At 40.7% G+C, this 23,751-nt stretch overlaps 1 protein-coding gene across 1 annotated transcript in view; it reads right to left on the bottom strand.

The window, feature by feature from the left end:
- KIF26B (kinesin family member 26B) overlaps positions 1-23,751 on the bottom strand; it is a 305,891-nt gene that overhangs the window by 98,079 nt on the left and 184,061 nt on the right. Inside the window, exon 4 of the mRNA XM_009893663.1 lies at positions 9,059-9,242. Within this exon, the coding sequence (XP_009891965.1) occupies positions 9,059-9,242 (184 nt within the window). The remainder of the gene's footprint in view (positions 1-9,058; positions 9,243-23,751) is intronic.

Genomic DNA, 23,751 nt, shown 5'->3' with positions numbered 1-23,751 from the left:
CTTTCCCTGGGTGAAATGTACTAGAAAAGAATTGCAGAAAGGATTGATTCTTCTAACACAGAAATAAGAAATGTTATCAAAGTGAGGCACAGCTTTTTTCATATTTTGTCTGTCCAGTTCAATTCCACCTGGAAATCTCCTCCATCCACCTCACGTGCTCACAAGCTCACTCTTCAATACAATTTCTGAATACACAGAGGAAGATGTCACTAAGGGGAGAAACACCATTTTTTTGGTATTCTTTGAGGCAAAAAGAGGAATTTACTGAGCAACAGTGTCTTATCCATATTTGCTATCACCAGTAGTTGGTGCTCAGATTAGGGTACAAGTCTTCCTCTATGACATATGGAAAGAGATGCTTTTTTTCCCCAAAGTCAAGAGTTTCATTTAAGGACTATAGGTTACTCTCCAGAAAAACCTCACTCTGTGTTGATGTTTTCAATGTCCTCCAGTAAAAAGGGAGATGTCTACTAGTTTGAAAGATGGCTTTATTTTATGGAAAATCAGCAGAGGCGAAGGAATTAACAGAAGAGAGAGATACCTTAGTATCACGCTTGACCACACAGTGCACAGATTGGTACAGCACTCCTAATGCCACACAACAGAACTGCTCCATTTTGTGGACTCAGATGTAAGGATAGCAATGCTATTCTGCCTTCAATTTTCCCCTTTCAGATGTAGGCCTATTCCTTGGTGTCCACCTCCATTCACTTGCCTGCATCTACATTGCTCAAGGAAACCATTACGCTAGCATTCTCTTGCCACAAGCTTCTCTCTAGGGTCTGCTCCTTGCTTTAAGAATCCCATTACCAGGAATTGTCAGGCCAGGAACTGTCAGGGCAAGAACTGTGGAGCCACTTCTTAAGCTTTTAACAGCTTGCAGGTGGGCCAAAATGGACCCAGTGCCCTTAAACTGGCTCATTAATAGGTAGAGGTGAGACCTAATCTTCCCCTCCTACAGGGACTGGCTAGATTATACGGCAGAAATGCAGCTGTGCTTCTCCAGGCAGGAATTCTCTCTTGCATGGTGTCAAGTTTAGAGAATGGGCCAGGTTTTCCCTCAGCAGGCTTGGCTGGTATGTGCTCCTAGCTCCCATGAAGTAGCAGCTTCTGCACTTCATAACGAGAAGGAACACCAATTATGGCCATTCTGTACATTGTGGAAACATAACTGCATAGAAATTTCTTTAAAATATGGCTTTCTTTAAACCTCACAGCCAACAAAAATGCAACGTGACAGACTCCTGGCATGCCTGCCTTCATACTTCCACATCCAGGATAAGCTTTACCTTAGAAAAGTAAAGAGAAAAACAAACTAAGTGTGCATAGAAAATATGATTGAGGGAGGTAATAGATATTTTTTTTTATAGCAATTCTTCCAACCTCTATTAATTTCACCTTTTTCTTAAAGCAGCTTGAGGTATTGAAACTCCTCTCAGAAAAGCCCACCTAACAGGAATCTAGCGAAAGAGCATGAAAGCCTCCACCAGGTCCAAGCAGTAAATTTGGTGTGGAAAATCCCAGTTCTGAGCAAGTCTGTCTGGAGGGCAAAAGGCCACCTGGATTTCATTCCAAGTGGAACTAACTATTTAATTTGTACAACAATCATGTTGACAACAAAGATGAACACATATGTCTCCTTTAAATGCCTCAAGGGATCGTCAGAGTTTTTTTCCCCATTTCAGTAACCATGGTAACTTGGGGCAAAACCAGCTTTCACCTCAGAAATTGTTTTCTGTGATAAAGGGTTTAAAATAGCATTTGTCATCTAACTGTTAAACTTACCCCCCACACACACACACACACACCTGACTGATGAGGGTGATGAGGGAGAGAGAACCTCTGCTTTACAAAGGAAAGAGAACCTCTTCTGACTCTCTTTGAGAAACCTTCAAGATGGATGGCAGTGAAGTGAAATACAGAACATATTTTGTGAGTTGTTCTTGGTTTTTTGCTGACCTCAACACAGGTTTTCATGAACACCTGCTTAATGTATACCATAATGTTGCCAAAGAATCCTCACATCCACCAATCAGCTAGTAAAAATGCAAACTTTGGTAGTAGAAAAGGAGGTTTCCTATATGTTTTGGACTTAGTCAAGATGAGCATCAATTTTGTTCCCTTCAAACCAACTTTGTAAATCACATAAATCTAAAGTAAAGTCCCTTTACTTTCTACTGCACTGATTCAAAGAGTTGACACAGCTACTGAAAACATATTTTGACAAAGACTATTTAAATCATGATTCATACAGGCTATAGCCAATAGAATACTTACTCATGTAATACACATGTATTGGGCTGTTATAGCTTGGATTACACCATGTCAGGGTCAGTGCAATAACTGTTGCCCTACTTAGTGAAAAGCCCAACAAACTATTTTAAGGCAGTGGATAGCTGAAACACTAGCAGTTTGCGAACCCAAAGCATTGGCATACACTTCCGTCCCCTGCAAAAGACAGTTCTGAATCTACTCAGAAACCTGAACTGCTTGGGCAGTAGGGATTTCTTCACTGTTACTTTTAGCAGGGGTACGTATAAACAAGAAACAGCAGAAGTGGAGAAGCAGGGACAGAAAGAACAACAAGGAGAAGAAAAACTTGAACAAACATTGGTACTGTAGGACAAAGAAATGCCCTTAAACTGAGGAAGGAATGAGACATTGAAGTCCTAGCTGAAAGGACCTGGTGGAGTAAGACGGAAAATTGCCTTTCATTGCTTCTCTCTGTCATCATTCAAGATTTTGTATTTCCTTGAAAAGGAACTGAATTGCATTAACAATACCTGATCCATTCCCCTCATAATCTTTCTCCCTATCTGGAAAAAATATGCAAAACACTGCATCTTGACTAGCCACTTGGATCCAAAAGATAGCTGCATGCTATGTGATCAATATACAAAATGGGATGGTACGACATAAGACCATCTTTTGATTTTTAACAATGATACTACTACTGCCTTTTTTAGGCCAAAGACATAAGACTCTGCCCATTAATCATCAGTGGTATTCTGCCTCTTTGGACCTACTACCTCCAAAAAGGTAAGGAGTATCATACTTCTCCCCACACAAATGTGTTCTCCTTCACTGAACTATATACTCACCAGCTAACCTTTATGGTGGGAACCTTCAGAGAGGCTCGGGGAAGTGGGTACCAGCTCCCAGTGACATTCACAAAAAGTCAAAGGAATAACACAGCTGAGTGCCTCTGAAAATCCTCCACTGTTTTGGTGGAGGCACTTTCAGGTCAGACTTTCTGGTGCTTCCAGAGTTTTATGCAAATCAATGTGAGGAAAAGGTAAGCTGAAGACTAATGTAAAGTAAACAGTAGTTTTAAGGCTTATTTCAATCAAATATTGTGCTGAAAAATTATTTTTAACTGAACCTTCTTTACTGTGTGACACAGATCCTTTGGAGAAAGGTGTATGACTCAGGAGTGTCTATCACACCGCCAATCTCCTACCAGCATTTTGCAGCCATTCCTGGCATTTGGTTATGGCTCGGCTCCCATTCACGGCCCTTCCCAGCCAGGCTCCACAGTTAGACCCTACCAGGACACTGGCTCCCGCTTCACTCACTCACTTACCAGACTCTCAAAAACCTCTCTCTGTGCTGCTTCCGACCCTGCCCTACCTACTTGGAAAGGACTCCTCAGAAGCATCTGCAGTGTAACCTATTAATCCCCCTTCAAAGATTTTAATAATCTCCTCTTCTACAACACCTACCAAAGCATGACAAGGGGTATCTAATATTAGACTGCTGATGAGTTAAGGACACTGCTATCAAGATGACTGATAATACCTCATTGTTTCTTCTTGCTTCCTGTTTTCTCTGTCTGTCTGGTCTTCCTCTCTACACTGAGATCAGAAGTGCTCTGGGACAGCCACAGGGGTTTTTTTACCTGAATTTATACATAATTTAGCAAAATGGGGCTAGGCTCTGCAAACAGGAGGCCTGGCACTACAGAAAAAATAAAAAGTAAACACAGTATCACAAATTACAGCCCATTTTGCTAATATGTTGAAATGACTACCCGAAGAAGGTTCAATGATATCTTGTTTCTCCTTGGTAGAAACCTTTTGCATAGGGATGATTTTAATGCACAAACACTGCCGTTTCATTTTGAGATTAGCAAGTACCAACAAACAACAATTCACACCAAAAATAATGTATAGGGAAAAGTAAACTAATCTCTGCCCAAACATAACAAATACATCTCAGTGACAGAGTTTTATAAGACTACACACAGAAAAATAATAAATGAAAGAAAGCACAGAGACCACATCCATTCATTCTAAACCGTGTGACACCTGAAAACAACCTATTTATTAACGGTGGAAGAAAATTTTTCATTCAAGCTGGTTTTCATGTATAATGTGGGATTCAGCAAAACAACATCTTTCACTGAAATAACATTTCAGATTTTCATCAAAAGTATTGGTTTAGTTTTGAGTTTGTTTGACAGCAAACGGAAGGAGAGGGACAGAAGGGAGAAGGAGGGAAGAAAATTGGGGACCAAATCTAAGCAAACATTACTGGAATGCCCTTACAGTACTTAATCTGAGTGTAGGCGTGGAATAATTCATTATTTCTGCATGGAAAGCATTTTTGCTCTTTTTCTTGGCTCATTGTCAGAAAGGACAAAACAGACTTAAGGAGTATGTTCCAGAAAATGATGGGACTTGGCAAAACTGCACATACAGTCATCTAGGACAGTGGCACACTCTCTCTGTGTAAACCGAGCAAAAGGAATATGCCACTCTCAGAATATGATGATTCAAAGACAGCAAAGAGCAAAGCAAAAGTGATGCTCAAGCTGTGGCAGTTTATGGAGAAGGACTGTCACTCAGCCCAAAAGAAAACTACGCTCTCAAGAAACAACTATGGGGATACATTCTGGAGGGGAAGGATGCCATCCAGAGGGACCTGGACAGGCTGGAGAGGTGGGCCCATGCAAACCTCATGAAATTCAACAAGGCCAAGTGCAAGGTCCTGCACGTGGGTCAGGGCAATCCCAAGCACAAATACAGGCTGGATGCATTGAGAGCAGCCCTGAGAAGAGGACTTGGGGGTAATGGTTGTTGAGAAACTCAACGTGACCCAGCAATGTGCACTCGCAGCCCAGAAAACCAACTGTATCCTGGGCTTCATCAAAAGCAGCATGGCCAGCAGGTCATGGGAGGTGATTCTGCCCCTCTACTCTGCTCTCGTGAGACCCCACCTAGAGTACTGCATCCAGCTCTGGGGCCACCAACATAAGAAGGAAATGGACTTGTTGGAGCAGGTCCAGAGGAGGGCCATGAAGACGATCAGAGGGCTGGAGCACCTCTCCTCTGAGGACAGGCTGAGAGAGTTGGGGCTGTTCAGCCTGAGGAAGAGAAGGCTCTGGCGAGACCTCATAGCATCCTTCCAGGATCTTTGGGGGGGGGCTTACAAGAAGGCTGTAGAGGGACTTTTTACAAGGGCATGTAGTAATAGGATGAGGGGCAATGGCTTCAAACTGGAAGAGGGCAGATTTGGAATAGATATTAGGGAAAAAAAAATTCACTATGAGGGTGGTGAGGCACTGGAACAGGTTTCCCAGAGAAGTTGTGGATGCCCCATCCCTGGAGGTGTTCACGGCCAGGCTGGATGGGGCTTTGAGCAACCTGGTCTAGTGGGAGGTGTCCCAGCCCACGGCAGGGTGGTTGGAACTAGATGATCTTTTAAGGTCCCTTCCAACCTAAACCATTCTATGATACCACACTATCACCCAGGATCAGCTTTGTCTGCCAGCAAACGCAAATCCAAAGTATATGTGTATGTTATGGCCCATATAAGCACCACTGTTAACATATTTGCAACATGGTCACACACCTTTTGTTTTACTACAGAGAGAGCATTTTTGAAATGAGTGCAACAAAGAATCTGATCCTTTACTACCTTATTTCACTTTGACACTGCTGTACTTCTGCTAGGGTCAATGGTGTATCTAACATCAAAGTAAAATGGTGATTATGCAGTCCCAACATTTCATTATTAATATCGTCTTCCTCCTTTGGTGAAGCTGAAATTCAGCTTTCCAGTAATACTTTTTTCAAAATCCAGGTTGGTAGTTTGATTTGCAAGGCCTTTTGTAAGAAAAGGTGTGAAGCATGCAACCTGAACATATACTCTCTAATTCCTTTCTCTTTGTCAGTTTAGACTCTTCAGTTGTACCCATATCCATACTAACCGAGCTGCTAATTAACTTTTAAATATGTTGGTGATAGGCAAGTCTTCCTAGTTTAGCTCACAAAAACTATACGCCTACACATGACAACTGAGAAACTACAATTTTAAATAAATCATTGTCATCAGTTTTGCAATGAGAAGCAGAACCTTTGAAATTTCTAGTAGGATTGGCAACTGTTTGGTGGCAAGTTCATTTTAGAAAACTGTGAACTGAAATTTAACCTCAAAGTCTAGGCTTTGAAGCACCTGACTTCCTATCCTGCAGCACCTTGGATACTCTCAAGCTGACACCAAGCCAGCAACACCCAGAGTCTGTGCCGGGACTCCCAGCCCTATAGCAAAAAGCCTGTCTGCCATGAAGCCCATCCCAGGACAGTCTGTGCACAGCTGTCCCCGGCAGTCTCCTCGAAATCTAGAATCCTTGGCTGGCCTTTCAGTTCTGGTGAACCAGACTTTCCAGTAACAAACTCATGTTAGAAATTTCCCAGCCCACTCAAACCCAAAGTGAAACAGTTTTATCGCACTGGGATTGCTGGTAAAATGCTATTTAAACACAAACCAGAAAAAAACCTAAGACACTGAAAATAACATTTAGCTTCCCCTCTACACAGGTCCACATTCTATAAATTTAAACCCTTGCAGAAAACACTATATGAGAGAAAATGCTGAGAAAAGCAACATAGTTTTTAGCATGCTCCTATCAAAACATATGCCAACCAAACTGAACAGAACATGTATAAATAACAACAATAAAAATTGAAAGCAAATACGCTGGAAATTCCATTACCTCATCTGAAGTTTTCCCAGTCTGACAGATAAATTACATTGTTTTCCTGCAGTTATTTACTTATTATGACCTGCACCTATTTCTGACATATTAAAATGAAAATTGTGCTACAGAGGGAAACTGACAGGAAACTGATGAAAGTATACAAGCTTCAGGTCATAATTATAAGGTGACCCCCAGAAGAAACAAAAAAGGTGAAAAATTAAACTGAATTCCAGAAACTGCAGGTTAGACATATCTTTGCTAATGGAAATGGGGGGGGGAGATTTTTTTCTATTTTGACTATATAAATTAACCTAATTTGGTTTACTACTTGGGAGAAGTACGTGTGACAACATTTTTTAAAACCTTTTAGCTTTTTCTGTATACTCTGATAGCTACAGGATGGTAAGTCTAAACTGAAAATAAACGTCCTCCTTCATCGACTGGACTGCAATACTTCTTTTTACTTACAAACCTTGAAAGTCTGCAGCCTGTTCTGGTACATGGTGTTGATGCAGCAGCAAATCACAGGTCTATTTGGGCATACTGCAAAACTGTTTCCCAAGCCCTATCCACTGGATACCAATGATTAGAGGAGCAAAAAAGTTTCAGATCAAGCTTGCAGTGTTTTGATAGAGCTATGTTTGTGCCTCTGTGTGTGTAGACCCTTTTCTTGGGAAGGGTGAAAACCAGTAGTCGGAAAAAGTACTCATACAGTTCAGCAAGGGAAATTAGTCCCTTGTTTTCATGAACACACCCTTCATTATTCCTCAATGGAGTTTTTATTTTTATTCAGATATAACCTGTCCCAAGCACAGAAAAGTAAGAATCCTGAGAGGATGTCTGCTACTGTAAATTTTTTCCATAGCAGCTTCTTACAGCAATGAACAGGTTCAAGCTTACTCCTCCCCTCCCACTAAGTTCAAAGTATGCCTCACTACTAACTTTTATAAGATCGTGACAGGTTTGTACATTTCTTCCCACCTACCAGGCCAGAGGAAAGGAAGGGATCCCTATGTGGAGGGAATCCCTTTCCAAACAGGCATTATACCATCCATGAAAGTAATACCATTCTTGAAGGAGAAGAAAAAAAAAGGAACTGCACAATATAGGAAAGTGAGTATCCAAAATCAGCAATGAAAACTCTGAAGCCTATTCTACACTCAGCACTCTTAGATCATACATTGAAGTTTCTCTTCTAAACACAAAGATTTTCACCAAATTCATTGTCACTGCTTAGTATTCAATGAATATGGAAAAGCCACACACACAGACGCTTCCATAAAAAACTACCTTCATTAAAGCAAACTGCTGTCCTCAGCAACTGCACGCCTGTATTCCCAGATGTAATATGCCAGGTTCTCCATTTGTGAGAGGGGGAAAAGGAAGGGCAACTCAGACAAACAACAAAGCAACAGCAAACTATATAGCCGCCTCCTCCATCACCTCAACTATTTTCCATTATAAGTATGCACCTAAACAGCATTTAAAAAGGGTATGATTCTGGAGAAAGGGAGGAAATAACATGACAGAAGGCAAAAGGAGCAATTCATCATTATCAGCACATGCTTTGTTCAGGTACGTGGCCCAGCCTTGTCCTGACTGTACTGGAAGAAAGCCAGGAAATGTGAGCCAGAAGCAAATTACAGTGTGTCCAGCCAACACCAGTCTGGACAGCAAGGGGATGAGGAACCCAGAATATACCACAACAAGCAACTGCTACGCAGTTCAGACACAGCCACAGAGACCAACTGCTTTGGAAACCCTAGCAGAATGGACATTATCACCACCTAGTAGCACTGTGGTCCCAGTGCAGGTGTGTTTAGTGTAGCTGGGTCTTGAAATGTATTACTGCTGCACAGTTAGGTCTGGCTGTGTTCAAATCAACTTCAGCTTTATTAGAAGTTCACTTGCAATAAGTAACTTACATTGTTAGGCCTTTGTATACATGTTCAGGGACCAATTGCAGTAAAACCAATGGAGAAAGTACATGGTCTTCCAATTCCTTTAATGTTTTGCACAAGGATAAAATCTTCTCCCAAAGAAAACAGGTGTTTTAGTGATACTTGCAAGGCCTACCTTGCCCAAACCAGGGGTGTCTTTCACTTTGCTGACTGCCCTCAACAAACACGGTGGTGCAGGGGGTGGGGAAGTCTGAAGAATACTGCTGAAGCTAGTGGAGAAGAGGGGAGATTCAGGAACAGATGATGCAGAAGGCCTGTGTTTCTTCTTCTTGGAAGACAGGTTCAGTTTCTGAGCAGCTCTGTGGGAAAAAATGAGAAGAGTACGCTAAAACAACCTCAAACTCATCAACACAAGCAGTCAAGAATAAAGAAAGGAATTTATCAGGTTACTATTTATGTAGGATCTCAGTTTTGGTGTCATTGATCCCAACAGTTTTATAATTCTTGTTCTTCACTCATTATTACTAGCTGACTGACTTCAAAAAGTTGCTCCAAATTTACACAGTCTGCATTAAGTAGGGTCACAATCAGGCCTCTGTCACTATCTCATCTGTTGAAACAATTCAGCCTGCAAGAAAGCTCCAAAACCTCCAATTAAATCAATGAGCTATATGGCAGTTTCTGCTCTAAAATTGAGTTCAGTCACCAAATGGTTCACACAGAATTGTGTCTCATTCATAAGCCTCTGATTAGAAAATGAATACTTGTGCAGTGTTTGGATGTAAGCAGCCACTGTTAAGTTAATTAGTATTAAATGCTCAGGTGAATTTGCCGATGTGTACAAAGCCTTGCAGTAGCTGTTTCAAATTTTTATCACCTCCTAAAACATAAGCCAGTCTAAAAACTAAACAAACAGTGACCAATGAAAACATTGCTGTTTGCAGTGAGATGGAGACAATTATACCAACTACAGCTGCATTAACCACCAAGCAGGGAAAACAATGAAGACTGTTTTTAATACTATAGTATTCTTAGATGAGAATGCTGAAGTTTGTATAGACTTTGATTAAAAAGCTAAGTTTTTCTGGAACAGAAACATTCAGTACTTCTGTTTTGCAAAATGTTTTATTTTGAGAGACAATTCAACATTCAGCCTTTATTGCAGCTGTTTTGTTCCAACACTTGTGTGTTCCGCACTACCCAGGGGTAATGTTAATATTAATCATGTTGTCCCACAGTTTCCTTTTTGTAAAAGGAGCACTTCAAACACAGCAGGTCAACTGGAGCACCATCTCAAAGGAGAGATGGATATAACAATTCATGAGGCTACTTTCATGTTGTTTGCTTTGGCAGACAAATTATAATTAAGATGGGTATAAAAGTAGTCTGTGCTGACAGTAGCTCTCCTTACTTTGCTGATGTGTGACAGTCAAGACCAATAATTCTAAATCCTCCTAAGTTTTAAGAAGCATTAGATCCATTACACTGGTATCAGTATATATTATCCAACACTGAACTTACAAAAGTAATTACATTATTTTACCCTGAGGCATTGGGGAAAAAGATTGGGGGAAAAAATATATATATATATACTGATTTCAGTATGCAAGTACCTTGTGTTTGTATCAGACGCCTCAGACTCATAAACAAATTACCACGGGGCATGAAGTTGCCATATGTCAAGCTGGTTGTGTGCACACTGTGTGCACTGCCCGTATGTATTCTTTAGCCTATGGCAAGTACAAAGCAGTTCCAGATAGATTAGTTTTTAATAAAAGAAAAACATGAGGAGATTTTAATTGACCTGAAACAGAATGACAACTCAGAAGTTTCTGCACCACCTCCTTGTCCTTCCCTCTGCCCTAAAGACTGCAGTTCATAACCTGGCCCTCTCTTTTACAAGTCTGCTTTCTTTTGCATAGAAAACAGAATCAAAATGTGTTGGTCAAAACCAAAGTAAAAGCACCTATTTTTCCTTTTCCTAGCAACATTTCAATCATATGAGAGAATTCAGTTATTACAGCTTCCACACTGTCCATCACTAATGCTTTTATGAAGTTATCCATGCTTAATCAAGATTTTCTGTATGTCTTAGCTTCATTATAAAATTATTCTAAGCAAAATCTTGTTCTGTGTGCAACAATTGAAAATACAAATGTTGGCGAAACACACTGAAAAATTTACTCTTGTGGTCAAGCTCAGTAGTCCAGTCTTAAATTATAGGCAGTGGCTTCACCCACTCTGGTCATGTATCTGGTCTCATTGACTCACCTCGGGTGAAAATACATTTCCTAAAAGCCATTTTCTAAGTTGATTGACAGAGCCATTATCCCTCTTGCCACTAAATGCTCTCCAGCACGTGCTGTTCCTTTTACAAAGCTGATAGTGTAATACAAACCACTTCTTGACCCAACCAAGCCCATAGCTGGCATTTTCTTAAAGAAAAAACATTGTTGGAGGTATCTGGCCTTTTCAAAACCTTGGAACTATATTCTAGGTTGACAGTTATAACCTTTGGGATTGCATTCAAATGGAAGAACCTGCATTTGCCTTTATATTTTTGGCCTGCAACTGGCAAAATTTATGAAAAAGCAATGAACTATTGCTCACAACTTCATGGGGTTTTCTGTTTTCCTCCAAGGAGAGAAAAATCAATGCATGGCAGACTAGAAAATCATTTACAAGCCCTATCAGACTTAACTGAATTTTGAAGGGGATCAAAAAGGCAATAAGCCTCAGGTAATTCCCAGAGCATTTAACTAGGAAGAGAAGGGTATTTTAATCAGATGCAGGCTGCAATATGACACAAACGTGCACAGTGTGGCTTTCGTGTGAGCAGATTTGCGTGAGTAAAATTGGTCATCTTGGGTGGCTAGCATTGCTCTGAACACAGCTGGCTGTGCCAGCTGATGCTGACTTGGCTCTGTGATCTAGGACAGGAGGTTAGAAATTCTCACATTTTACTTTTCAAGTCAGAGGCCTGGCTCTGCCATGCAGACTCTCTGGACAGCCAGACTTCTCAGGCAAAGCACCAGGCTGGACCACGGGAGACCTGATGGTTCTGTGGCTCACAGCCTGCCCTGCCCAGCCCAGCCAGCAGCTCTTTATTCTCTTCTCTTTGTACAGAAGCCAGCTAATTTGTTTTCTTTGAATATCTAGTATAATAGGACTCTGATTTCCACTTGAGACTATGCATACTACTGCACTAATGGTAATGGTGATGATGGCAGCATGGCTTTATGTATTGACAATAAGCCGATCACACTCCAAGTTATATTGCATCCCGCTTGAGCCAAGTGAGATCAGCCATGAACTCTGCAGGGGTGCGCAGTGGGCTCCAGGGCAATGCAAAGCACTTCTCCGCTGTGTGCGGTATGGCTGTGGTAGGGATTGTGTCCACAGAGACACACAAGGAACTTGATGCAAATTAAATTTTTGAAGTGCATAATTTAAACTGTATTAGACCATTTTGTGGACACGCTCATTCACAACAGAACTGACTTCAATGTCATTTTACTGAATTATCTTCCAAAATAATCCAGATTTAATCCAGTTTAGCTAATATACTTTGGATTCACACCTTCAGTTACTTTAGATTATTTTTTCCTGAGAGTTCCTATGTAAACAAGCAGCTGGAGACTATTTGAAAGCTTACAAGATTTGTGGCAGAGGAAATAATCACAAGATCAAGATTTGAGATTGCAGGAGGGGTGTTAGAAAGCTGATTAAAGTTCAACCCAAATAAAACTGATGGATTGTTGGCAAGAAAGGGGAACTGCTTTGAATGTCCACCTGATCCATAGCAAAGGCTGAGGTAATTTCTTGAAGGCACATTCTCTGCTTTTTGGTTTTTTAAATACAAGTTTAACAAGGTACATCTTTGGGCAGTTGGAACATTTTTCACATCCCACCTATGCAAAAATGTTGATACACTTTTTTCTGTTAGAACTCCAGGGGCAGGCTGGGATTTTCACACACATTCATTGTAGAGCTAACTCCCCTATGCTGGAAGCCAATTCATGACTGATAGGAACTTTCTGAAAGCTTAAGATCCTCTGTGGGATTCATTGAAGAAATGGAAGTAAACCAGCTTAGAAGTAATTCTGAGACAAAGTATGGGGGGCAAAGTATGGGGTTTGGACACTTGTCTAGAGAGATGAATGAACAGAAATGGATTAAATCATCAATTTTTAACACAGAGCAAAGGCATTGCTAGGGGTGATGCAAAGATCTCTGCTAGAAAGGTGTTCATACTACTTATAAGCAATACAAGAATGAATTTGAAACTTTAGACAAAATAAAAGGCATTACGGAAAGCTCTGTAAATACCTTGCTTAGAGAAGTCACTGGGTAATGGTTACAGTACAACATACATAAGGAAACACTGTGGAAAGAACAGTTTGAAAATTCATGGTTTCTAAATTTACTTTGGCTGCTCACGAGAAGCAACTTCAGAAACTGAGGGCAAATCCATAGACCCGCTTGTTGCTAAGCAATAGTCAGGGGAGAAAAAAACCACAACAAACCACAAACGGTGTGATACAGCACTTAAAGAAAAGAACAAAACATAAAGCCTCCCTGTAATACATAATGCACATGTGCCTCCAGCTCGAATACAGTGGGCTGGGGCCTCATTTGGCATAAATTCATATAATATCATGATCTTCAGTGAGCCTAGCTATGCCAACTCATGGCATATTTGCTTTCATTTAACTAAGAAAACAGACACTACTAATAAAATTCAAGGGAGACCTATTTAGCTTGACAATAAAAATTATTTTTTGCCCAACATATCATCCAAGGCAAAATTAAAACTTTAGGACTCACTGTCAAAGTTGAGGTCAGTAAGGCCATCAGGTTCATTAGATTCAGAAGATTAGACATTTAAGTGAATAATTAAAGTGTTACTCACACTTGTGTCAGCAAAGATCATCATTGATAAGTAATACTGACTCTCACCCGTCAGTACCTGACACTCCCCTTTACCACTGACATCTGAAGAAATTTCCTTAGGTGCATATCTCTGTATAATTATTCATAACTGGAGTTTCATATTACACTATGGTGCATCCAGTATTTATCACCCTTGGACGCAGAATTCCAGATCGTAGGGAACTGGCACATCAGTTTCTGTGTCAAAATAAAAATTGAAAATATGTTCACTTTCATGTCATTTTCCACAGAGAAAATTACTCTCAAGCTGTGGAGGATAAACAGTCATGTACTAGCTAACTTTAATGTAAACATTTGCAATTTTCATTAAAACTAAAAATCTATTTTTCTTCTTTATTTGGAGGCATATATTTCATTTTATAAGACAAGTACTCTCTGCTAGGCGCACCGTTCACGGAGTAAGATATGAACACTACATGTGCAAGGGATGGCTTACCAGAGGATGTGCTGGTTTGACAAGCCCAAAGGAGATTAATGGTCTTCCCTACTAATTAAAACACTATCTTTATTTATCCAAAACTGCCTTGCCTGCTGTATCATAGTGCCAGGTTGGAGAACAGATGGAAGCTTGGTTTGCGTATCAGTCTCCTGAACTAACTCCCTAAGCATATTTGTGCAGATATATCACTAGTTATAAAATACATTTGTGACCACCACTGTCGGTCACCCAGCATGAAACACTCAGATCCTATAGTTTCAGGTTGGGCACCTGAATGCTGTGAAAGACACCATTCCCCAGCCTCACTCTCAACACAAAAGCCCTACCAATCTTTTTTTTTTTTAAAAAAAAAATGGCCATAATTCTTCCGGTAGAAAGAGTAGAAATGATTGACTTGTCACCTACTAAGTAAAATGTAATCTGCATAGTATTCTAGTTAACTGATGGAATGTCAAACAAAAATATACTGGAAGCCTGCCATTAGTTTTATTATTTCCAGCTGAAATGTTTGCAAATATGGGTTCCTGGTGTATTTTCTGTTTTGGGTAAATGTGTTTACATAAAATGAGTCATCATATCATATAGGTCCTCATGTAGCTGTAAGGTAAAAACCAATGCGAAACAGCAGAATTACAACCATGCAGGCTTTTTTCTATGAGAAAAGCCAATCTTGATTTTTGGTTACACAGGGTTATGCAACAGTGCCGCCTTCTCCAGGATCTTTAGTTACTGAGTTTTATGTTATATGCTGCCTATACAAACTGGACACAGGGCACTAAATGGGATGTTCGCATTTTCTTATTATAAGGATCTAATCTAACCTCTCTGAATCATCACCAAAAGTGATTCTGTTTCTCCCAATCACCTGTATAGGTGATGAAGGCTCGCTAAGGTGACATTACAACCAAGTTGACCTGAGCACTACCACCAAAAGGGGAGGCCCCATACCTGTCACTGCCCTGTCTGCATACTTCCCTTACACCCCTTCCTTCTTTCCTCACATTTATTTTTGTTTGGCTGCTACTGCTTTAACCTTCTGAACTAGCTCGTGTCAAAGGGTGGCCTAAATCATACTTTTTTGACATGGCTAATATGCCTGAATTACTATAGTAAGCACTTCCCCAACCTTAAAATCTGAGGCACGTGGCACTAAATGTGGTTTCATGCAAAATCTCATCTTTCTATTCGGAGGGCAATGATCTGGCCAGGCCTTTATTTACATCTTCTAAAGCAAAGAGAACAGAGATGCTTTACAAGACCTCTAACCAACAAGCTAACGGCCGTGCTCTGCTGCAAGGGGCCAGCTTGCTTCTTCACCATCTGCGGCAAACCAGGGGTACCACCTGAGAAGCATGCTCCATGGCAGGGCGAGAACAACCTCCAAGGCCTTTGTCTTGTACCTCTACATGGAACAGTTTTTCTCATCCAGACTGAAAGCAAAAAGACAGAGTGACAAATCTTGCAGTTGGCTTGCCATGTCCCTTCCCAGCCCACATTCCCTGCCTTCCAACAGGGCTTATGAGCTACGAATGAGAATTGGGGCAACTTTATTCCGCTTTAATTCTCCGTGTGGCCAAACCCAGGACTGGGGTGTTGCAACCTAGTAAGACATGTAAAGAATGAAATAAAAATCCTCAGAGGAACATTTACTGGATTTGTAGTTCCAGTAAGATTCTTAGTATTTGTGTTTAATTATTTTACAATGCCTTTAAAATCTGGAGATAATTTGAGCTTTCTGCTTATGCTGTAGAAGGTATAATAAACATCTCTCTAATGCCCAGTAAACACTTGCCCCTTATTGTTCTCTTTATTTTTATGCATGCATTCAATTTCATAGCAACAATAAAGCTGTGCCAGGCTGCAATCTTTTGCTTCTTGGGTGGTTAATTCAGACATTTTGGCCACAGTGCCTTAGTGACTGTGCTCTCTCCTGGAACTGTATTGTAACTGTCCAGAAACTCATTATTTTTAACTTATTTAATTCTAACAGAGTCAAAATAGGGCTTCGAACTTTATTCAGGACAGGTCTTATAAAACCTGAGGCTTGTTGCACACAGGCAATCTTAGTGAAATTAACAGCTCAGACCTGCTCTTATATCAAGTTCAAATTTCTGTACATCACTGGCAACAGAGCCCCTCCTAGGCCGCACCAAAATGAAGATGAATACGCTTGAAGACCAATAGCTTCATGAGAAGCTCAAAATCCTACACAAGTACATATTTCAGCACAGAGGGCTTATATTCTACACAGCTGTTATTTGGGTGAAACTCCCAGTTTTAGACAAGTATATGACAAGATAAGAAACAAACCACTTCTCATGTCATTACTGATTGAGCCCCAAGATTCTCTTCACTAGGTATCACTATGCTCTGGTAAAGATCTTTTTACCTAACCTACAAGTTTTTGAAAAATCCTAATTCAGTGACAGATGTTCTTCTGTCTTTGGCAACAGGATCATTAATTAGTTCCCATGCATAGAGCTAATGTTGGCCAAAATGTAACAAATCAAATGAACTATTACATTTGGAATTCCTACAAGAAATCATACCCTTATCCTTCAGTAGTACCTGTCAAGAAAACTACATCTTGACTCAATAGCTTGATACATTTAGCTAAAGAAAGAGCAGTTCTGCTTTCTTTCCGTTCTTCCCAAATCTTTTTCTCCTCATTCTCTTCTCCTCTTAGTACTGTTCCTAAATTGCAGGCATTACTGATCCAGGTCACCACACACACTGTAAAAATCACCAGATTCGCGTTTCCTGCTGTGTTATTGGCTGCAGGTACATATAATCAATCTGCATTTTTAGAGAAAAGAGTGATTTTGGTGATCAGCAGAAGGACTCAACTCTAAGAAAATGTTCAACACTCAAATGCAAAAGACAAAACACTAGTCAATTTTTTAAAGAGTGGGTAGAGGTTGTTTTTATTATTAATCTAGCTTATTTTTCTCTCTGAAAAATGCTTTTATAAAAAATGGTAGTCAGACAGATGACAGTGCTTACAGCATTATCCCATTCTTGGAAAGCTCTGAGGATGAATTGGATATGTGTCGCTGCATGCTTACTACATGAAGCAAGCCGAACCATTATGCTTGGATAAAATAAAATCAGATGTTTAGCACTAGTTTAATATGGGAAGAAAACCAGCTACATTTATTATAACTCAAATGAATTCAAATGTAAGCACTTACCAATTACTGCCATGGTTACTTGGCAATGAATCTTCAAGTCCCATGGGAAAACTGCATAGGCAGGAGACTGAAAACCACAGACCAGAGTAGCCTTAATTTCAATCGCACAGAGCTGCGGGCAAGAGCACTAGTATCTTTCAAGGAAAGGTCAGAAACAAGCTCTGTCCAGCTCTTTGCGTATTAAGAAGTACTGCCTGTATATACTGAAGATTTAGATTGTAAGATGCTGGCATTGCCACTAAGCAGTAAGAAAGGAGAAACGTGCGGTTATATTTGTACTGTTATTGTGTAAAACAAGAAAAATACACAGATCTGTCAGTTTTCAAGTGTTAGCTGGAAAATATTAGGGCCATAGATGTACAGTTGCACTCTTTTCTCCTGAAAGTACCACCCACCAGGAATGGCTGGCAAACAGGTTTTCCCGATGTCTGAGACAACCTAACAAACTTCAAACCATGGGACAGGACTCCTAGTTAGCCAGCCCCGAGCTGACTCTCCTCATGACCAAGAAATAATGACAGTTATGACAACTCAAAAACACAACTAGCAGACGTTTTGCAATGAGAGGCCCACAAGCCGCTGGCCATTTAATAACAGTCCTTAAAATCATAAAAAGCAATTTCTTTAATTCTAAGTTTTATAGAGCTTATATGATTACAGTTATTCTATTACCTTGGATGCTAAAGCCTGACCACACACTGTGTGGAAAGCTATTTTGCTTCATCTCTGTCCCATTCAGCAAAAGCCTCTCATAACACCGGGAGGAAAGGCGGCCAGCACACAGATTCACAGTCTGTTTTGTCATTGTTTAACTTTCCAGTTGGCAGAACAATTAAACAGATACATAAAAAGGCCAAAAGGCAGGTAAGCTTTACAGGGTTTCTTGCCTCATCAGTATTTTGGAGGCCAGCACATTTAAAATAACACCAGCATGCAAATGGTAAACTATTCCGACAACGTGGATGCACTGAAATTCAATGCACTTAAGCCCAGCTCTGACAAGCAATCTCCTGTCATAGTCAAAAATATCTCTTCTAAGAGTTCCTGTAAGCCTTGCCTTGTACTTATTTAAGTCACCACCATGAGATAGTGCTAATTCTTTGAGACAAGTTGTTTTCAACTACTAGACACTATCACCATTACCATGTATAATATTTTAAGGTCCAAGACTGAAGTCGTCCTCTTAACAGATTGCACACGTGCTAAAATCAGTCCAGCCCAAACAGCTCATAACCAAAACAAACAAAACAAAAGAAAAATTTTATTATCCCACCTTCACAGAGAGATGCCAAACCACAAAGAAATCCATGAACAGTGGCAAATAGTAATTTAATCTAGATCTCCTCAGCGGATTCACACCAATAGTTACAGTGGGTTTGGAGGTGCCTAACAGCATTCCCTAATACCTACAAGGAGGGTACCAACATGACAGTCAAGCTTTTCAAACCAGGACATGGAAAGGGGACAAAAGCTAATGGGCATATGTTGAAACATGGGAGGTTTGGACAGGGTACAAGGAAAAGTTTTTGCATGCTAAGGATAGCCAAGCAAGGTTGTGCAGTCTCTGTCCTTGGGGAGGTTCAAGTCCCAAATGGATGAAGTGGTTGGCAACGTGTCTCACCCCAGAGCTGAGCCTGCTTTGAGCAGGGGTTTGGACTAGAAACATCCTGAGGTCCCTTCCAGCTTCTGTGATCCAATCATACTATGAAAGAAATGTTACTGCAATTCTGAGAAAAATAAAAATACTATGCTTTATTTTTTTCTTTCAAAATAGCTTTTAACTGAAAAGTTTCAACAAAATAACTTAGTGTCAATCTCAGCAATTTACTCAATCCAAAATGAAAGTTTTCAGTTTTAGAACATTAATTTAAATATAATTGAAGCAAATGTCAAACTACAATTTCAAATGGAAAAACTTAATAACTACTTTTTGAAACACGTTAAAAAATTTCTTGATTCTTGTTTACCTTCTGGGATGACATATAGCAAATCAGCAGAAGTTGATGGATAAATTTAATTTGAATGAAATAAACATTTCTTGCTGGGGAAAAAAATGACAAAATTTTCACCCAAGTCACTGTCAATATTTTGTTATAAGACCTTCTATCTCTATATATTGAACATTCGGGAGACAATTCAACACAGCATTAAATGTCCTCACATCCTACCATTTGCAGGGGAAGTCCTATGCGCCCAGCCTCTTGGAGGAATGCTCAGCATTCTGCTAGTTCAGACTCCACCTCCTTTGGGAGCTGACCTTAATATTTAACCTACTTTAATCATACTGCAGAATGAATTATTACAAAAAAATGTGAAACTGGAAAATACTATTACTGGTGGCAATTACTGTTATTTTTTAAATAAACCTTTTGTTCTTGTTTTTCTATTTCCAGTAAAGTGAAATAAAAAGCAACTTGAAATTAAATACACCACACCAAGTAGTAAGACATCGCCAGAAAGAAGGGAACTGTACATGTGTGTGTCACAGGCACCAAAAAGCAGAATTTATGAGATGTAAAGCCTTTAATCTGCAGCTTTTTGCTTATTATCTGTACAAACTTCAGTGAAAGCCAATTAATTTTCAGTTCTTGGGCACTTCTCAGACACCCAGGCATACTGCTAAACTGAACAAGTATTTGACAAGTATTTTTGTTTCTTAGCAAAAGTAAATTTTTAAAAATACCTCTAAAAATGAAAAAATGTTATTTACAATGGCTCAAAATTTTATGCCAAAATTGTTTCTCTAAATGCTTCCTGTCACATATAAAGAAGACAAAGAAATATATCTCTCCACCTTCTCTGTAGGCCTCCTTTAGGTACTGGAAGGCTGCTGTAAGGTCTCGCTAGAGCCTTCTCTTCCGCAGGCTGAACAGCCCCAACTCTCTCAGCCTGTCCTCAGACGAGAGGTGCTCCAGCCCTCTGATCGTCTTCGTGGCCCCCCTCTGGACCTGCTCCAATAAGTCCATGTCCTTCTTATGTTGGTGGCCCCAGAGCTGGATGCAGTACTCTAGGTGGGGTCTCATGAGAGCAGAGTAGAGGGGCAGAATCACCTCCCATGACCTGCTGGCCATGCTGCTTTTGATGAAGCCCAGGATACAGTTGGTTTTCTGGGCTGTGGGCACACATTGCCGGCTCATGTTGAGCTTCTCACCAACCATTACCCCCAAGTCCTTCTGCTCAGGGCTGCTCTCAATCCATTCTCTGCCCACCCAGCCTGTATTTGTGCTTGGGATTGCCCCGACCCATGTGCAGGACCTTGCACTTAGCCTGGTTGAATTTCACGAGGTTTGCACGGGCCCACCTCTCCAGCCTGTCCAGGTCCCTCTGGATGGCATCCCTTCCCTCCAGCTCTGCTCCACACAGCTTGGTGTCGTCAGTGAACTTGCTGAGGGTGCACTCAATCCCACTATCCATGTTCCCAACAAATATGTTAAATAGTACCAGTCCCGGTACTGAACCCTGAGGAACACCACTCATCACTGGTCTCTATTTGGACATCGATCCATTGACTGCAACTCTTTGAGTCTGATCATCCAACCAATTTCTTATCCACTGGGTGGTCCATCCACCAAATCCACGTCTCTCCAATTTAGAGACAAGGATGTCATGCAGGACAGTGTCAAATGCCTTGTATAATTCCAGGTACATGATGTCAGTTGGTCTTCCCTTGTCCACCAATGATATAATGCCATAGTAGAAGGCCACCAAATTTGTCAGGCACGATTTGCCCTTAGTGAAGCCAAGTTGGCTGTCATCAATTACTTCCTTATTTTCCACATGCCTTAGCAGAGTTTCCAGGAGGATCTGCTCCATGATCTTGCCAGGTACAGGGGTGAGACTGACCGGCCTGTAGTTCCCCAGGTCTTCCTTTTTTCCCTTTTTAAAAATGGAGGTTACGTTTCCCCTTTTCCAGCCAGTGGGAACTTCTCCGGACTGCCATGACTTCTCAAATATGATGGGTAATAGCTTGACAATTTCATCTGCCAGTTCCCTCAGGAACCATGGATGAATCTCATCAGGTCCCATGGACTTGTGCATTTTCAGATGGTCTCAAACCTGGTCTTCTCTAGCAGGCAGTTCCTCATTTTCCAAGTCTCTGACTTTGCCTTCTGCAACTTGGGTGGTGTGGCTAGAGCTCTTGCTGGTGAAGACCAACACAGAAGTCATTGAGCACCTCAGCCTTGTCCATGTCCAGGGTGATCAGGTCTCCCGTTTCCTTCTGGAGCAGGCCCACATTTTCTCTAGTCTTCCTTTTGTCACTGACATACCTATAGAAGCTTTTCTTGTTTCCCTTGATGTCCCTGGCCAGATCTAGCTCTGTCTAGGCTTCAGCTTTCCTAACCTGATCCCTGGCTGCTCAGACAATTTCTCTGTGTTTGTATTTGCTGTTTGATTTCACTTGGACCACAACCTCTTTTGTGATTTGTTGATAATACCCATACTCACACCTCTCTTCCACCTGAATAAAGTGCCAGTAACTCGTGTTCAATATTGATAAAATACTGCTGAGACTGATGGGTGCAAGGGGTCTTGTCTGCTCTTTCAGATCACCAAAGGGACTGCAGTGTCCAAGTCCCGTGGGTCCCTGGTAGGTATGACAAATATAAACAGCAATATTAGCCAGAAAAATCTTTTCTCTCTTAAAATGCATAGAAAACTAATCCTTCTTTCTTTTTGGATACAGACCTTGATGTTTTGATATATTTTTGTCATCTGCAGGCCAGAATATTGCTGTTTGCTCTAATGACAGCTAGGCATGAATGTTTCACTTGGTGCAGCCAGAATGAAAGCTCATCTCCCAAGTGGAGAGGTTCAGCTGTAACTCTTAGGTCTCCTCTTGCCATCCTGTTGCCTTTCTCCAGCATTCTCTAGTTAAGGGTTAGGAGCATGATAAACTTTCTGTTCCTTGTCTTTCATAAGACAAATCATGCTCAATAAATACCTGAAGATTTTCCAGAGATGTCTGTACCTGAACATTTTCTTCCTGGACAGCTGGCCTACTGAAAGCTGGGTCAGCTATCTCAGCACTGGGGTCTTTTGGTTCCTCGCTCTCCAATGACCTTTAGGTTCCTGACCCACAGCACCTACTACTTGGTGCAATCCTACCAAAAAGCACATCCCCTGTGTTAAAGCATCTTGGTACAAAGCATATTCTGCTAAAAATCGTGGTTCTCATCGTCAAAGTAAACAGTAGACTAAAAATTACCTCTACCAACAACTTAGACAACACTTGAAAAAGTAGGAACAAAATCGCTCTTCCAAGAGACCTCTTAGTAATGCAGCTCCCTGACACAAGAGATCAGGCCACTGCATTGCCTTCATCACAGCAGAATCACTTCTCTGTGAAGTTCTTTCTTTGATGAGAAGGTCTGGAAAATTGGTTCATCTACCTCCTTCATAATAAATATCCCATAGTCAGGAAACCAGGACGTTAAGCTAGGAATCTTATGGACAGTGTTTTCTGTTGGACTTGGAAAGCATTTCTGCACACCTACCTCAGAAATTCCTTTAGTTGCCAAAATACACCTAAATGGTTCTACAATACATTTTATCCTGCTTTCTCATTTGTTATATAGGAAAAGCTTATGCACACTGGAAGTAAGATGCAGGATACCCTGTAGTCACATCCTACCATCTCTCTTCTCTGTAACAAACAGTTTCCATTTGGCCCCTGTCACATAGCACCCTAAGAATAACACAAAAATTGTATTTCTTACTGTATTTCTTTTATATAAGATAGAGGACAGGAAAAAGAAAAACTAGAGAAAGATAACACCTGGGACAAATTCAGCACTGTGATACTTTTATTTTGAATGATAAATCTCTACTGCTTTGAAAGGAAGAGATCAACAGAAGCATGGAATTCAATGGTGATGAAGCAAGCCCTCTGCAATTAAGAGAGTACAATGATGCATTTTGTAGAAGTCAGCCCCTGAAATTGAAGATGAAAATGAACAAGTAGGAAAAGCAGAGAGCGAGGGAGAGATGTCACCTATAAAGGTGTGGAAAACAGTGTCTCTGTAATGTCAAAGATAAAAACACTTGGGCTGAATTTCTGGAAAATCAGTCATGTGCTGTGGCTTCTCCTGTTAGTGAACACACAGCTGGACATTGGCTTGGCACCCCATTAAAGGCTCTTAATTAAATACTGTAGCTTAACTTGACACTGGTGTCAAGTGCTATGTAACAGAATGAGGCAACTCCAAATTTCACAGATGTCTTTGTGTGTTACTGCAACATATTCAAAGCAAAACCTTGGTCATACCAGGAACAGTATGGACTACC

The sequence above is a fragment of the Charadrius vociferus genome, unplaced genomic scaffold (genome assembly GCF_000708025.1).
Source record: "Charadrius vociferus isolate BGI_N301 unplaced genomic scaffold, ASM70802v2 scaffold309, whole genome shotgun sequence".
Taxonomy (NCBI): domain Eukaryota; kingdom Metazoa; phylum Chordata; class Aves; order Charadriiformes; family Charadriidae; genus Charadrius; species Charadrius vociferus.
Note: the sequence above shows the minus strand (reverse complement) of the source record. Positions and strands in the feature narration are given on the sequence as shown.